This window comes from Myotis myotis, unplaced genomic scaffold (genome assembly GCF_014108235.1).
Source record: "Myotis myotis isolate mMyoMyo1 unplaced genomic scaffold, mMyoMyo1.p scaffold_m19_p_9, whole genome shotgun sequence".
NCBI lineage: Eukaryota > Metazoa > Chordata > Mammalia > Chiroptera > Vespertilionidae > Myotis > Myotis myotis.
This window is the reverse complement of record NW_023416401.1, coordinates 30508241-30525553: the sequence shown is the minus strand read 5'-3', so window position 1 is coordinate 30525553 and position 17313 is coordinate 30508241. Positions and strand designations below refer to the sequence as shown.

General features: G+C 42.3%; 1 protein-coding gene across 15 annotated transcripts in view; it reads left to right on the top strand.

The window, feature by feature from the left end:
* Positions 1–17313, top strand: part of CEP192 (centrosomal protein 192) — a 110691-nt gene that overhangs the window by 11317 nt on the left and 82061 nt on the right. For 14 of the 15 annotated variants that reach the window (XR_004969789.1, XR_004969788.1, XR_004969787.1 and 11 more), the window contains exons 5-9: positions 7202–7251; positions 9985–10105; positions 11678–11826; positions 12498–12639; positions 13308–13441. Coding sequence is in view for 10 of the 15 variants with exons in the window: in XM_036321117.1 (XP_036177010.1) it covers positions 7202–7251; positions 9985–10105; positions 11678–11826; positions 12498–12639; positions 13308–13441 (596 nt within the window). In the remaining 5 variants the exon portion in view is untranslated. Of the gene's footprint in view, positions 1–7201; positions 7252–9984; positions 10106–11677; positions 11827–12497; positions 12640–13307; positions 13442–17313 lie in introns of those variants that run through there. The other variant, XM_036321123.1, reaches the window with a different exon arrangement.

The following is a 17313-nucleotide window of genomic DNA, read 5'->3' as shown; positions in this document are numbered from 1 at the left end:
ACCTGGCCAGGGCTAAACACTTTGGAAACCTATTAAAAATTGCTTTAAATTAGATTTGGGAAAGAAACTACAAAAATGTGAGGAAAATTGTAAAATAAATAAATAAATGTACAGGTTTTTGCTGTCAGATTGCTTTTAAGTACTCTACATTCTTTTTTCAAAGAAATAAAGATGAGAAATTGAGCCCTAGCCGGTTTGGCTCAGTGGATGGAACGTCGGCCTTCAGACTGAAGGGTCACAGATTTGATTCCAATCACGGGCACATACCTCGGTTGCAGGCTCCTTCCCAGCCGGGGCCGGGTCGAGGCACATGCAGGAAGCAATCAATCAGTGTATTTCTCTGACATTGATATTTCTCTCTGTCTTTCCATCTCTCTTCCACTCTCCCTAAAAATCAATGGAAAAATATCTTTTGGTGAGGATTAAAAAAAAAAAAAAGACAAGAAATTGAAAACTATATACAAGCTTATGTAGCAAAGATATCTTGTAACTCCAAACTGTGATTCAGTACTCAAAAGGCCTTGCTTGAGCCATATTATAAGATTGATGAATTAAATGTATTTATATGTTTCCATTAAAAAATTGAAGAGATGTTTGTATTTCTCTGAATGAAAAATGTCAAATATATATATGAGTAGAATAGTCTTTTTTTTTTAATTATTATTAGTTAAGGTATTACAAATGTGTCCTCATCCCCCCCATTAACCCCAACCTCCCTCCCGCCCCCCGCCCCGCACGCTCATGCTCCCATCCGCCTGTTGTCCATGTCCATTGGTTTGGCTTAAATACATGTATACAAGTCCTTCGGTTGATCTCTTCCCCTTACCCCTGACCACCCCTACTTTCCTTCTAGGGATTGATAGCCTGATTGCTGTTTCTTAGTCTTTGGGTCTGTCCCTTTTCATCAGTCTATGTTGTTCTCTATAATCCACAAATGAGTGAGATCATGTGGTATTTATCTTTCTCTGACTGGCTTATTTCACTTAGCATAATGCTCTCCAGTTCCATCCATGCTGTTGCAAAAGGCAAGAGTTCCTTTTTTTTTACCGCAGCATAGTATTCCACTGTGTATATGTACCACAGTTTTCTAATCCATTCATCTGCTGATGGGCACTTAGGCTGTTTCCAAATCTTAGCTATGGTGAATGTGCTGCTATGAACATAGGGGTGCATATATCCTTTCTGATTGGCGTTTCTGGTTTCTTGGGATATATTCCTAGTAGTGGGATCACTGGGTCAAATGGGAGTTCCATTTTTAGTCTTCTGAGGTAGCTCCATACTGTTCTCCACAGTGGCTGCACCAGTCTGCATTCCCACCAGCAGTGCAGAAGGGTTCCTTTTTCTCCACATCCTCTCCAAAACTTGTTGTTTGTTGATTTGTTGATGATAGCCATTCTGACAGGTGTGAGATGATAACGCATTGTCGTTTTGATTTGCATCTCTTGTATAATTAGTGACTTTGAGCATGTTTTCATATGTCTTTTGGCCTTCTGTATGTCCTCTTTCGAAAAGTGTCTATCTAGGTCCGTTGCCCATTTTTTATTGGATTGTTTATCTTCCTTTTGTTAAGTTTCATGAGATCCCTGTAAATGTTGGAAATTAAACCCTTATCAGTGGTATCATTGGCAAATATGTTCTCCCATGTAGTGGGTCTTCTTGTTGTTTTGTTGATGGTTTCCTTTGCTGTGCAAAAGCTTTTTATTTTGATGTAGTCCCATTTGTTTATTTTCTCTTTAGTTTCCATTGCCTTAGGAGCATTATCAGAGAAGTAGAATAGTTTTAACTCCTCACACTCACAAGCAATACAAGAAAAAAGAGATAAATTGGACTTTATAAAAATTGAAAAATTTTGTGCTTCAAAAGATATTATCAGGACAGTGAAAAGACAATTATAATTTGGGAGAAAATATATGAAAATCTTATATAAAGGATAGCATTCAATATATATGAAGTCTTACAACTCAATAAAAAGACAACCCGATACTGTGTAAATGGGCAAAGGATTTCAATAAAAGTTCTCTAAAGAAGTTGTACATATGGCCTATAAACATGAAAAGATGCTCAAATCTTTAGTCATCAGAGACAAGCAAATCAAAATCACGAGATACCACTTCACACCTACAAGAATAGCTGTAATAAAAAAGATTTGAAAATAGCAAGTGTTGATGAGGATTTGGAGAAATTGAAATCCTCATCTATTGCAGGCAGGGCTGTAAAATGGTGCAGCTGCTGTGAAAATAGTTGGACAGTTTTTCAGATGTTAAGTATAGTGTTGCCATGTGATTCAGCAATTCTAGTCCTAAGGGTATCCCGAAGAGAAATGAAAATACATGTCCATACAAAAACTTTAACATGAATCTTCATAGCAGCATTAGTCACAATAGCCAAAAAATGGAAACAACTTAAATTTCCATCAACTGATGAATGTATAAACAAAATGTAGTGTATATCCATACAATGGAGTAGTATTCAGCCATCAAAAGGAGTGAAGTATTGATAAGCGCTGTAATATGGACGAACCTTGGAAACACTATGTTAAGTGAAGAAGACATACACAAAGGGCCATATGTTGTATAATCCTAATGATCCATAGGTAAATCTATAGATACATAAAAGGCAAATCGATAGGATGTAGATTAGTGGTTACTAAGGCCTGGGGGGAAGGGAGAAAAGGGAGTGACTGCTAATGGGTACAGTGTTTTTTTTCAGGAGCAATGACACTCTTTTGGAACTAGAGTGAATATGGTTGTACAACCTTGTGAATATACTAAAAACCACTGGATTTGACACTTTTAGAGGGTGATTTTATGATCTATAAATTTTCTGTCAGTTAAAAGCTCCCCATATACCTAACCCACAGTTTCATTTAGTATAAAATTTTGTCATACTTGCTTCAGCTCTTCTGTATTTTATTACTTTTTTTTTCCTGTTACTTAAAAATTCCAGACATTTTATTCCTACACTAGGGGCCTGTTGCACAAAAATTGGTGCACTCAGGGAGGTCCCTCAGCCCGTTCTGCACCCTCTCGCAGTCCAGGAGCACTCAGGGGATGTCCAACTGATGGTTTAGGCCCGATCCCTCCAGGAAGCAGGGCCTAAGCCACAGTCTGGCCTCCCTCTGCGGGAGGTGACTGGCAGGCCTGTCGGGATGGCGCAGGTGGCCAGTGGCCGGCCCCGCCCCCCATTGTGCCACCACCGCTGGTGGCCTCCCTCTGTGGGAGGCAACCCCAGTAGGCTGATCTGGGGACAGCCAGTGGCCAGCTCCGCTCCCAATTGCCCCGCTGCCTCTGCTGCTGCTGCCCGTGGCCTCCCTCTGTGGGAAGCAACTGGGTGGGCGATCAGGGCATGTTGCCAGCCCCCATCGCCCCTCGGCTGGTCACCGTCGCCCCTCCCCCCATTGCCATCCCCTCCCTCTGCCTGCTGGCATGCACCTTGGCGGGTCTGGTGCCACCTGCTTTCCAGCCCCGCCCCCCGCTGACCAGTCGTTCCACCGTTCAGTCAATTTGCACATTATGCTTTTATTATATAGGATATTTCGTTGTGTATCTCTGAAATTATGGACATTTTCTTGCATAACCACAGTGCTATTAAAGACCACTAAAAAACTTAATTATTTTATTACCATACTAGAGGCCCGGTGCACAAAAATTTGTGCACTTGGGGGGGGGGGTCCCTCAGCCCGGCCTGTGCCCTCTCGCAGTCTGGGACCCCTTGGGAGATAACGACCTGCTGGCTTAGGCCTGCTCCCGGGTGGCAGAGGGCAGGCCCAATCCCTAGGTGCAGCCCCTGGTTGGGCTCAGAGCAGGGCCAATTTGGGGAGTTGGGGCATCGCCCTCTGTCATGCACAGAGCAGGGCAGATTGGGAGGTTGCGATGCCACCCTCAGTCACGCTCAGGGTAGGGCCGATTGGGGGGTTGGGGCACCGCCCCCTGTCACACTCAAGGCAGAGTCGATGGGGAGGTTGTGGCGCCACCCCCTGTCACGCACAGAGCAGGGCCAATCAGGGGGTTGGGGCGCTGCCCCCTGTCACGCACAGAGCAGGGCCGATCAGGGGTTTGGGGAGCTCCCCCCTGTCACGCACAGAGCAGGGCCCATCAGGGGGTTGGGGAGTTCCCCCCTATCACGCACAGAGCAGGGCCCATCAGGGGGTTGGGGAGCTCCCCCCTGTCACACACAGAGCAGGGCCCATCAGGGGGTTGAGGAGCTCCCCCCTGTCACTCACAGAGTAGGGCCAGTAGGGGAGTTGGCACACCGCCCCCTGTCACACACAGAGCAGGGTGGATCAGGGGGTTGGGGCGCCTTCACCTGTCACGAACAGAGCAAGGCCGATAGGGAGGTTGTGGCCCTGCACCCTGTCACACACAGAGCCGCAGGGCAATCGGGGGGTTTGGGCGCTGCCCCCTGTCACACTGATCCCGGTGCCGGGAGGCCTCTCAGCTCCGCTGATCCCAGTGCTGGGAGGCATATTACCCTTTTACTATATAGAATAGAGGCCTGGTGCATGGGTGGGGGCCGGCTGGTTTGCCCTGAAGAGTGTCCTGGATCAGGGTGGGGGTCCTCACTGGGGTGCCTGGCCAGCCTGGGTGAGGGGATGATGGCTGTTTGCAGCTGGTCACACACCCTTCAGGGTGAGGGTCCCCACTGGGGTGCCTGGCCAGCCTGGATGAGGGGATGATGGCTGTTTGCAGCTGGTCACACACCCTTCAGGGTGGGGGTCTCCACTGGGGTGCCTGGCCAGTCTGGGTGAGGGGCTGAGGGCTGTTTTCAGGCTGGGACTGAAGCTCCCAACTGCTCCTTTTTTTCTTTTTCTTTTTTTATTCTGGGCCAGCTTTAGCTCTGTGGCTCCAGCTCTTAGGCCTCCTGAAAGCAGGTATCTGGTTTGTTTCGGTTCTCGAAACTCTGTATCAACTCCAGCTCTGAGATCCCAGCTGGCTGAGGTTTTGTTTAGTCTGTATTTGTTACAATGTTTGAAACTGCAGGCTCAGAGGCCTGCAGCAGCAGGTGGGGAACGTTGGAGTCCTCCGTCACTGAAGCAAGCAAGCCTCATGTTAGTTTCAAGCTGCCTGGCTGCCGGCCGCCATCTTGGCTGACAGTTAATTTGCATATTGCCCTGATTAGCCAATGGGAAGGGTAGCGGTCGTACACTAATTACCATGTTTCTCTTTTATTATTGTAGACTAGAGGCCTGTTGCACAAAAATTTGTGCACTCGGGGGGGGGGGGGTCCCTCAGCCTGGCCTATGCCCTCTTGCAATCTGGGACCCCCTCGGAGGATGTCCACCTACTGGCTTAGGCCTGCCCCCTGGGGGACAGGGCCTAAGCTGGCAATAAGTCATCCCTCTGGCATCCTGGCAGCCCTCGGGGGATGTCCACTTACCAGCAGGGAGCAGACCGAAGCTGCAGTCAGACATCCTTAGTGCTGCTGAGGAGGCAGGAGAGGTTCCCGCCACCACCACTGTGCTGGCAGCCATCAGCCTGGTTTGTGGCTGAGCAGAGCTTGCCCTGTGGGAGTGCACTGACCACCAGGGGACAGCTCCTGCATTGAGCATCTTCCCCCTGGTGGTCAGTGTGTGTCATAGTGACCAGTCATTCCCAGTCGTTCTGCTGTTAGGGTCAATTTGCATATTACCCTTTTATTATATAGGATAGAGGCCAGGTGCACAGGTGGGGGCTGGCTGGTTTGCCCTGAAGGGTGTCCCGGATCAGGGTGGGTGTTCCACTGGGGTGCCTGACCAGGCTGGGGAAGGGGCTGATGGGTGTTTGCAGGCTGGTCACACCCCCTTCAGAGTGGGGGTCCCCAGTGGGGTGCCTGGCCAGCCTGGGTGAAGGGCTGATGGCTGTTTGCAGGCTGGTCACACCCCCTTCAGGGTGGGGGTTCCCATTGGGGTGCCTGGCCAGCCTGGGTGAGGGGCTGATGTCTGTTTGCAGGCTGGTCAAGACCCCCCCAGTGGGGACCCTCATCTCATGGAGGTGTGGCCAGCCTGGGTGAGGGGCTGAGGGCCATTTTCAGGCTGGCCAAGCCCCTGGCAATAGAAGCTCCCAGCCTCTCCTTTTTTTCTTTTTCTTTTTATTCTGGGATTTATTTACCTTCTATAATTGAAACTTTGTAGCCTTGAGTGGAGCAGAGCCAGCCAGGGCGGGGCAGGAAGCTTGGCTTCCTCCATCACCAGGGGCAACCCAAGCCTCCTGCTTGCTCCAGCTCCGTGGACATGGTGGGCTGAAAGCAGGTATCTGGGGTTTATTTATCTTCTATAATTGAAACTTTGTTGCCTTGAGTGGAGCTCAGAGCCGGCCGCGGCAGGTGGTAAGCTTGGCTTCCTCCATCACTGGGGCAAGCAAGCCTCCTGCTTGCTCCAGCTCGGTGGCTGCCGGCCGCCATATTGGTTGGGTTAATTTGCATATAGTTGCTCTGATTGGCTGGCGGGCATGGCTTAAGGTGTAGCAAAGGTATAGTCAATTTGCATGTTTGTCTTTTATTAGTGTAGATGGTACTGTAGTCCATATTCAATTTACTAATTATCTCAGCTGCTTGAATTTGAGTTCAAGGAAGGTTATATTATGTCATGGTCCATTTGGTGTGTCTTTTAAATCAATGCCTTGTTGAGATAGGTTATTTCAGTCCCTGTGTAGATTGCCTCAGTATTTGGATTCTGTTTGCTTACCTAGGGTGTCATTTTCCTCTCTTCCCAATATCCTCTGTAAAGCAAAAGCTAGCTTTAAAGGGTTATTAGATTCATATTGAAGTGTTTGGGGCATGTGAATAATTTTTTACCCTTCCATTTTAATAGTTGTTTTTTTTAAAACTTATTTAATGGGTTCCAGAGCATCATTTAAACGTACTGTGTTCTGCCCTGGCTGGTTTACTCAGTGGTTAGAGCATTGGCCTGTGGACCCAAGGGTGAAAGGTTTGATTCCAGGTCAAGGGCACATACTTCGGTTTGGGTTTGTTTTGTGGCCCCAGTCATGGCATATGTGGGAGGCAACCAATCGATGTCTCTCTCTCTCTCTCACCTCCCCTCCCTTCCATTCTGTCTGAAAAATAAATGGCAAAAATATCCTTGGGTGAGGATTTAAAAAAAGTGCTGTGTTCTACTTAAAGGGAAAAGTGTTCAGTTGATTAATTTTCTATCTTTAAATATTATTGGATATTTGGTTGATAAAATAACTTGATCTCTCAGTTTTTGTTTTGTTTTCTTAAATAGACTCACCTATTGATGTTTGTTTACGATCGTGGATGAATAATGAGAACAAGGTAATCTTTTTTACGTTTGTTTTTAACATCCGGAGTAAGTTCCTATTTCACATATATAAGTGCTAAGTAGTACTGATAAAAGAAGTCTTCTACTTGTAAATAGCAAAAATCCAAGGTACTGCTTTAAGTAACTGGGAAGTTGAAGTAGTGCTAGACTCAGGGCTGTCTATTCCTGGGCTCCTTGTGTCATATGGACTGGCTGTCCCTCTGCTCGCCTTCATTCTGTGCTGGTTCCCTCTAGAATGTTGGCTCCATCAGGGTAAGGCTTTCTCTTTGTTTTGTTTAGTGTATCCTGTGTGCCTGCCACATTGTTCACACATACTCAATAATTCGTTGAATGAGAGGGACACTATCTTCATGTGTAGGTGACTCAGGCCTGTACTCTTTACATTTGTGATAACAAAAGAAGAGCATGATCTTTCTGTGGGGTAAATTAAAAAAAAAAGAGAGGGCTATTCTAATGAGCTCACTTGGGTCATATATCTTCCCCTTTGTAGGTTGATGAGCCGGGGGGGCGGGGTTGAGATAAAATGGTCTGATTTATGAGGTGAACCTTATGTTCACTTTAGTGTGTTTGTGTATGTGTGTACGTGTGCGTCATACATACACAGATAGAAGAATGTGACTGACAACCATACCAGGACCATATGAAGGAAAAAGATGTGGGCTCCTCAAAGGAAGGGGTGTTAAGCAGATAAGCAGTTTACGTTCAACATAAACAGTGAGGTTGGATTTTAAGCCTATAGTCTCGTATTTATGAGACTTGTTTACAAAACGTAAACTAAGTACTTTTAAAACGTATAAAACGGAGATGCAAGTTTTGTTTTATTTTCATAAGAATTTTTAAGATAGTTTTTATAAAATGATTACAAAAGGGCTTAAAGTAAGAGTAATTGGGAGAGGTCAGTGGGGGAAAAAGGAGACATGTAGTACTATATAGAATACTTTAAACAATAAAGAATTAGCTGAAACCGGTTTGGCTCAGTGGATAGAGCGTCGGCCTGCGGACTGAAGGGTCCCGGGTTCGATTCCGGTCAAGGGCATGTACCTGGGTTGCGGGCACATCCCCAGTGGGGGGTGTGCAGGAGGCAGCTGATCGATGTTTCTCTCTCATCGATGTTTCTAACTCTCTATCTCTCTCCCTTCCTCTCTGTAAAAAATCAATAAAATATATTAAAAAAACAAAACAAAACAAAAAAACAATAAAGAATTAAAAAAAAAAGTAAGAGTAATTTCCCTCTGCCAGGGGTTGGCAAACTGTAAGTCACTGTCCAAATCCCATCTGCTGCCTGTTTGTGTAAAGTTCTATTGGAACTCAGCCATGCTCATTTGTTTCTGTATTGTTTATGGCTGCGACAGCTGAGTTGAGAAGCTGTGACAGAGACTGCTAGCAAAACCTGAAATATTTACTATCTGGCCCTTTACCGAAAGTGTTTGTTGACTCCTGCTCCATAAGCCTACTTCCTGTGTGTAACCACTCATCGCTTCAGTGTGAGAGCTGCTTTTTATAGGAAGTTCAGATGTCAAATTGAAATTGAATCAGAAAGCAATTTCTTTGGACATTTAGAAGCAATGGTTTCTGAGAAGAGAGAACATACCTTTTCCCTTCAATATGTAATTTATTTTCTTAGGATGGTTGAAGAATTGATTTCCTAAAAACATTAGATATCATTGATGATAAGAGGGGGACCATAAAACTTGAAAGCAGGAAAACAAGTATAGAAACATGAGATATTTAATAAAAAGAAAATGAAAAAGTGATAGCAGGAGGAAAATAAGGGTATTTAAAAACCTGGACCAGAGGGAGCTACTACTGCATTTGACTTCTGTTTTGGCTTTGACTGTCCTGGTATCCAGGGCAGTGAAAGAAATATGTTTTGATAGATCTCTTCATCTAAACTGTAAGAACTACACCACCTTAGCAAAATAAGGAAGTTTTCCAGCATCTCTCTAGTTCAGTTGGCCCTTATGTAAGACCCCACGGATGGCAGAATGGATAGAGTTCTCTGTAGCATCCATGACCAGAAAGGCAGAGGTGTTTTGCATATTGTTCTTCCTCATACAGGTTTTTCTCTAATTTTTATTATAAAAAATTTCAGCACACGGAACTTAAATTCCACAACAGTAGTCCTTGGTGCCTTAGGTCTTTATGAGCATAATAAGGCTGTGCTGCCCTCTACAAGTGTGCAGTTGCATTGAGAGCCCATGCCTTTAATCTTAAAAATTAATGTGCATTTTGCAAGCTAATTCTCAAGGTGGTATTGCTTGATATATAATATGACTATGAAATAAAATCAACACTTAGAAGAAAACGTTACATTTTATTCTGGGCCTTAGTGTCCTTAGGGTTACTTGGTTCCTGGGTTGAGGAGCAGAGAAATCAATTTTTCCATTGTAGGTTGCTGAGCCACTTTGCTATTATTTTCACTTCTATCGCAAGCCTGTTTTGCTCAAATTCAATTGTATATTAGTATACCAACTATATTTCTAGGTCTTTCAAGCATGTGCACATTTTGAAATATTAAATTTTAAGGATGTCTTATTGGATGGGTCGGGAAGGGAGGTGGCATCAAGGTAGGAAGAAAGTTATTACGGATATAAAACAACTAGGCCTTCATTGCCTAAATTGTGAATCATAGATACTGAGCACATTGGTGATCCTTTTTGCAGCCTTGTACTATGGTCTTCAAAGCTGTGAGTGTGCTTCTCTTATATGCATTTTATTTCTTATAGATTGTTGTTCCTGATGCTGGAAAACATTTTGAAGGGAAGAATTCAAATAATGACTTAAGCCATACTAGTTTAATAGAAAATGAAAAACTTATGTCACTGACAAGCTTGGATGACTCTTCTGGTACTGTAATGTAATTTGTGTTTTCCTAGCCCTTACGTTGACATTCTGTGTCTTTCTGCTTCTTGGTTGCAGTTGTTCCTATGCCAGATTTTTGTTTCTTTGCTTTCTCCTTTCTTCCTATCTTCCAGCACTCAAATGGCTCCTTCTGTTAAATGATGGGCTTTTGAAGCATTTCTATGTATCAATCCTGATATGATTGTGCTTACCCCTGAGTTTAGTATCATAAGGGTACAAAGTAGTAACCCTAGGTTCCACTTCAGTATAAAGCAGTATGTTAAGAAATTGGGGGAACCATGAAATATTTGGCCTCTGCTTTCTGAAAGACCTGCCAAATAAGAGAGGAGTTGTATAGCTAAACATCCAACTGTATTATGTATATTATATGTTCCTCAGTACAAATTGTGCAAAAATCATGGGAGGGTGACAAATTAATTCTGATTGAAGAAGCTATCAGTGAAGCTTTACTTAAAGGACACAGTTTTTCCTCCTTCTTGCAAAGGCCTGTGATAGGCCTTAACGAAGACATGGGAAGAGAAGTACATTTCAGGAAGTGGGAATAACTTCAAAAGATCCTGTGGTGGTGGTGATGGTGGGCGGGGGGGCGGTATAGCCAATGTTTGGGGAATAGCCAGTAGTTTTGTGTGGCACATTTACAGCACTTGTAGGAATCTGAATTGGAGAGTAATCCAGAAAAGGAGGCAGGGATCAAATTATTCATGGCTTTGAAGACCAGGCTGATGGGCTGAGTGGGATAAGTAGAAACTAAATTCAGGACAAGTTTTGCTGCTAAAGTTTTTAGATATTTTTGGGTGGTGGAATTACGGATAAGGAATTGTTGACCTGAATTTATATAGAACTTTCTTTGAGTATGCTAGATTCTTAGAGGTAGAATAACTAAGTCAAAGGGTATGAGTACTTTTAAGGCTCTTAATGTTGATTGCAAAATTATCCTCTTGAAAAGGCAGTGATAACTTTCAGAACCATTCTTGCCCCTGCTGGGCTGGTTGTTGAAACATTAAAAAACCGTTGCAAAGACAAACAAACAAAAACACTGCCCCAGTGTTTTTTTATTTGTTTATTTGCAACTTTCTGCTTTTGGTAGAGGTTGAATATTTTTAATCATGCCTATTAGGGTTCAATTTTGTTACATTATTTTCCCTTAATTCCTTCTTTCTCAAGATCAGATATTGTTTGAAGTTTCATACTTATTATTCATCTAGAATTTATTTTTACTTTTATGATGGGCTTATCCATCCTTTTTTGATAGTTACTCATTTGCCATAACATTTTCTGAATTATTTGCCCTTTTTCCAACTGATCTTTAATGCCACATTTATTATACCCTAACATATGGTTTATGCCAGGATTTATTTCTGTGCTATCCTATCAAAGAAAGTTAAATATTTAGTTATATTGGAATCCTCATAGTAATTTATAGACAGAAATGATAAGTTTCTCCATGTTGAATATTAAAATCATCATTGATTTATATGTCTTATCAACCTTTTTGGTTAAATTATAGTTCATCCACTACTTTAAAGCCTGTTCTATTTTTCCTCCATTTACTAATAGATGATGATATTGACGATGAAGAGTTTTATGATGATCATTTGGAGGCTTATTTTGAGCAACTGGCAATTCCAGGAATGATATATGAAGACCTAGAAGGACAGGAACTTCCAGAAAAAGATTTTAGGTTGCCTATAGGTGATCTCAGTCTGGTATGTTCCAATTATTATGTTTTTCAGGAATTTGACATTAGAAAATTATTACTGGTCTCATTGGACACTAACATAAAACTTAAGCTTTTGGTTTTCTTGGAATTCTATTTTTCCTCAATATAAACTGATGAGAAACACCATTCCTGCTTTCTCTTTCCATCACACAGAAAATTAAAAGAATAGGACAGTATAGTCAATGTGTATATACCCCGACTTGTTTTGTAAAATGACCCAATTTCCCCCCTTCTGGTTACATTAAACATTTGGCAAGAATTCAGGTTAAACATTTTTCTCATGAATAGATTAAGATTAAACGTGGGTGATGTGTACGTCTCATTGCATCACTCAGGGGATATATAAGTCTGTCCCATTAGTGATGCTGTGTCTGATTATCTAGGTTAATGTGTCAGCCAGATATCTCCTACCCATTTGTTATCAGTAAGTCCTCTGGGATGATACATCAAGGTCATGTGAACATTCTGATTCCTGAACAGCCTTTTATGAACTGGGTTTAGTATCATTGCTGAGGCCTCTCAGAAACAATTTTTACATTTTACAACTACCTTGGCATCCTTCTATGAAGAAGACATTGTCTGCTCCCCATATTTTATCCCTCAAAATGTTTGTTTTTAATTTTAAAAATTCATAAAGCTAAGATACTCTTTCAACAGGCAAATGGAAACGGTAATTTAAACTGTAAATCTCAGTCAGAAAATAACAGCTCTCTGATTTCCCATGGCTCACACTCTTCAGGAAATTCTGAAACAACCCACAGAGAGTCTGAACAAGGCCATGTTTGTCTCCCTGGGACCAGTAAGTATTGATATGATTCCTTTGTTTTTAAATTCTCTTTGACTTTAATTTTTTTGCAAAAAATCCCCTCATTTCTTTGGTATGATTTAATATGTATTAATCCTTGTATCCCCCCAAATCTTGAAAGTCTGAAACTTTTCAAAAGAGCTTTTTTTTAAAAAAAAAATAAAAATTAAAAGAGGGAGTTTATTTAGAAAGTTACAGAGGTATAGACATGAGCCAGCTGGGCTGCGTAGGCTCAGGAAACAATTTACAGAGGCAGGAGAAGAGCTCTTGGAACTTAGGAGAGAGTAAGGCATAGATAACTCACCTGGAAAGGAGAAAGGGAAAGGCGTGGGCATGCTCCCAAGAGGGATCATGCTCAAAAGAGCTTTTGATAATGCCAGAGGACACTGGTATTATTGGGGATACTGTAGGTTATAGATTACAAATGATTGTGCTCTATTTAGATGCTTGAGAATTAGAAATGAATTCTCTGTACGGTAGCACTTTGGCACACTTACTGTTGCCTCATACTGTTGGTTATTTTCTCTCTCATGCAAATTGCTATATTTGTTATATGAAAACTAAGTATTAGGTTTACATAAAATAATTTGAACATCAAAAACAGTTATTACATTAAATTACTGAAACTTTGACATTACTTCATTATTTTTCTTATATTTTAGGTAATTCTATAGATAATGGAAATAGTAGAAGGCATGTAGATGATGTGTTACCATTTTCCTCTAACACCTTGAGAACTGAAAAAAAGAAAGAAGGGGCAGAAAGTTCAAAGGGTATTGTTCTACATTGTGACAGAGTAAGTTTATTTGTATTTTCTTTAAATGTTCTATGATAACAAAGTCTTTTCTGATAGCATTTTTATTAATTTATTTTAAAATAATTTTTATTTTTCAGTTATGGTTGATGTACAATATTATATTAGTTTCAGGTCTACAACCCATTGCTTAGTCATTTTTATAACTTACGAGTGATCACCCCTGTAAATCTAGTACCCATCTGGCATCACATATACTTATTACAATATTATTGGCTATATTCCCTATGCTATACTTTCTTATTTATTTATTTATTTATTTATTTATTTATTTATTTAAATATATTTTTATTGATTTCAGAAAGGTAGGGAGAGGCAGAGAGAGAAACATCAATGATGAGAGAATCATTGATTGGCTGCCTCCTGCACACCCCACACTAGGGATCAAGCCCGCAACCCCGGCATGTTGATGCTCAACCACTGAGCCACGCCAGCTGGGCCCCTATGCTATAATTTACATCCCTGTGACTGTTTTGTAACTACAAATTTATGTTCCTTAATCCCTTACCTTTTTTACCCAGCCTCGCAACCCTTCTCCACTCTGGCAACTTGTCAAAATGTTCTCTGTATCTGTGAGTCTATTTCTGTTTTGTTTGTTCATTTATTTTGTTCTTTAGATTCCACATGTAAGTGAAATCATATGGTACATATGATAATGGCAGATGTTAAAATCATTGGTTAGAGTCTATGAAGGATGCTATCTTTCCATTTTTTGGAGAGCATACTTCCCTTTCTCTAGAGTGCTTTTTTCTCTCTCGAACTCACACTTATTGAATAATTGTTGTGATACAGTGTGGAGTTTCTGAATTCTAAATAAATAAATTTCACTTTGAATTTTTGATCTGTTACTTTTTAGCACCAACAAGCTTAGTAATAGCCTGAAGTTGACCTGACAGTGGGTTGACAACTTTTCCTTTCTGGCCCTTCAATCTGCTTAATAACAAGCCCTTTGCTTCTTCTGTCATTCTTCTAGGGAATGGCCTACTGCCCTCCTTTCTGTACATTCTGGGCAAAACGACTGGTGATGGCGAGAATAGTGACAATGAAGCGGTCCACAGAGCCAGAGAGACAATTTTCAGTACAAGAGTCTAGGCCCGTGGTCGGCAAACTGCGGGTCACGAGCCACATGCGGCTCTTTGGCCCCTTGAGTGTGGCTCTTCCTAAGCCCTAGGAGTACCCTCATTAAGTTAATAACGATGTACCTACCTATATAGTTTAAGTTTAAAAAATTTGGCTCTCAAAAGAAATTTCAATCGCTGTACTGTTGATATTTGGCTCTGTTGATTAATGAGTTTGCCGACCACTGGTCTAGGCGGTTCCCTGGCTTCTCCACACATTTATCCCAACGTAGCTCCAGGAAGTGGTGCACCAGCAGCAGAGGTGCCACGACCTGTTTCTGTAGTGAGGGAACTGGGTGTAGCAGGGACATCCGGTGACCTCACCGCGGGTGCCTGGGACCTGTACTTTAGCCTCGTTTCTCTTTACCCTGGTCCCTGTCCCGCACCTGTGTGGTGAGCTGTGCCTTCCGCTGCTGGGCCGCCAGTAGGCACTGCAGTCCCGCTTCGTCGGCCTCTCCTAGCTCCGCCATTGTCCCGAGTGCTTTGTTACCTGATTGTTTTCCTTAGACTCCAGTCAGATGGGACTTTCCAATACAGTTGACCCTTGAACAACACAAGTTTGAACTTTGTGGGTCCTCCTATGTGCAGATTGTTTTCAATAAATATACACTTGGCCTCTGTATCCCAGGGTTTTGCATTCGCAGATTTAACCAATCTTGGATTGAAAACGGCATTTTCAATCTTTGGTTGGGAATTTGTGGATGCAGACGGCTGACTGTATGCATTGTTGTATGCCATTTTATATAAGGGACTTCAGCATCCATGGATTTGGGAATTCACAGGGGTCTTGGAACCTAGATCCAGTCACCTGTGGATATCAAAAGACTGTAGTTAAGTTTTGGGGGAGTCAGTAGTTATACGGGGATTTTTGACTAAGTGAGGCTCAGTGCCCCTAACTTCCCAAGTGTCAACTGTACTATCATTATCTCCTCTTGAAACCCCACCTCCTAAGGAACGTGTGGATTGTTTTTATTGTTTTCTTTCTTACGTTTCCTAATTCTTAAGTTTTCCTCAGAGTTAAACTTTCAAAGTGTAAACAAAGATCTATTTTGTGTTTAGGCTTAAAAATCTGTCAGAGAAACTGCATTCCTCTTTTTTGTTATTTATTTTTTCAATAAACCCTTTGTCTTGGGCTGACTTTTATTTTTATTTATTTATTTATTTTTAATATATTTTATTGATTTTTTACAGAGAGGAAGGGAGAGAGATAGAGAGCCAGAAACATCGATGAGAGAGAAACATCGATCAGCTGCCTCCTGCACATCCCCCACTGGGGATGCGCGCGCAACCCAGGTACATGCCCTTGACCGGAATCGAACCTGGGACCTTTCAGTCCACAGGCCGACGCTCTATCCACTGAGCCAAACCGGTTTTGGCATTGGGCTGACTTTTAAAAGATCACAGAAATAGGGAAAACCCCATCCCAGAAGCAGTCATCTACAAATGGTTGAGCACCAGTTTTCCCACCACTGGCTCCTTGGGTTTGGGTAGAGTGAGTAGCTATCCGAAGCCCATGCCGCTACCCTATCATTCTGCCTGGGTGGCGTTCTGTCTTGGAGGTGTTCAGTCATAATCCCATAGGTGGTAGCTTCGCCCAATTGGATCCTCAACCAAGCACATAAAGGGTTCAAGTGCATTTCATTAAAAGAGTGCAGCGATTTTGGGAGAGGGTGGGCTGTAATCACTTGACTACATTCTATATTCAAGATTTTTTTTTTTTTTTTTTTTTTTAGTTTTTTAAAATATATTTTACTGATTTTTTTACGGAGAGGAAGGGAGAGGGATAGAGAGTTAGAAACATCAATGAGAGAGAAACATCGATCAGCTGCCTCCTACACACTCCCCACTGGGGATGTGCCCGCAACCAAGGTACTTGCCCTTGACCGGAATCGAACCCGGGGCCCTTGAGTCCACAGGCCGATGCTCTATCCACTGAGCCAAACCAGTTAGGGCTCAAGATTGTTTTAAGTCACTTTATTGAGGAGAGAGCTAGTTACCCACATTCTGGTTCTTTTTAATCTGTGCTAATGTTATATATGAAAAACATTTATCTAGTTTTAAAATATATTTTTATTGTTTTCAGAGAGGAAGGGAGAGGAAGATTCACCAATGATGAGAGAGAATCTATTGATTGGCTGCCTCTTGCATACCCCACACTGGGGATCTAGCCCACCACCGAGGCGTGTGCCCTGACCGGGAATCGAACGGTGTCCTCCAGGTTCTTACGTCGATGCTCAACCACCTAGCCATGATGGCAGGGCACAGTTACCTAGTTTTAAATGGCATTTGTCTCCTTGTCTTTTTTTCTATTTGTCTTTGTTTTTTTGAAGCCATATTTTAACTTGTTTTTATAAACTTTTCTATATTAAGGAGATATTTTGATCCTTATGCATTTTATTCATTTATTTGGCTCAAACAACAGAAAATTTATTTTTATTATGGTTCTGGAGAAGTCCAAGATCAAGGTTTTGACAGGATTGGTTTTCCCTTACGCTTTTTTTTTTTAATTAAATCTTTATTGTTCAGATTATTACAGTTGTTCCTCTTTTTTCCCCCATAGCTCTCCTCCACCCAGTTCCCGCCCCATCCCCACCCGCTGCCCTTACCCCTCCCACTGTTCTCATCCATAGGTGTACGATTTTTGTCCAGTCTCTTCCTGCACCCCCACACCCCTTCCCCCCCAAGAATTGTCAGTCCACTCCCTTTCCATGCCCCTGGTTCTATTATATTCACCAG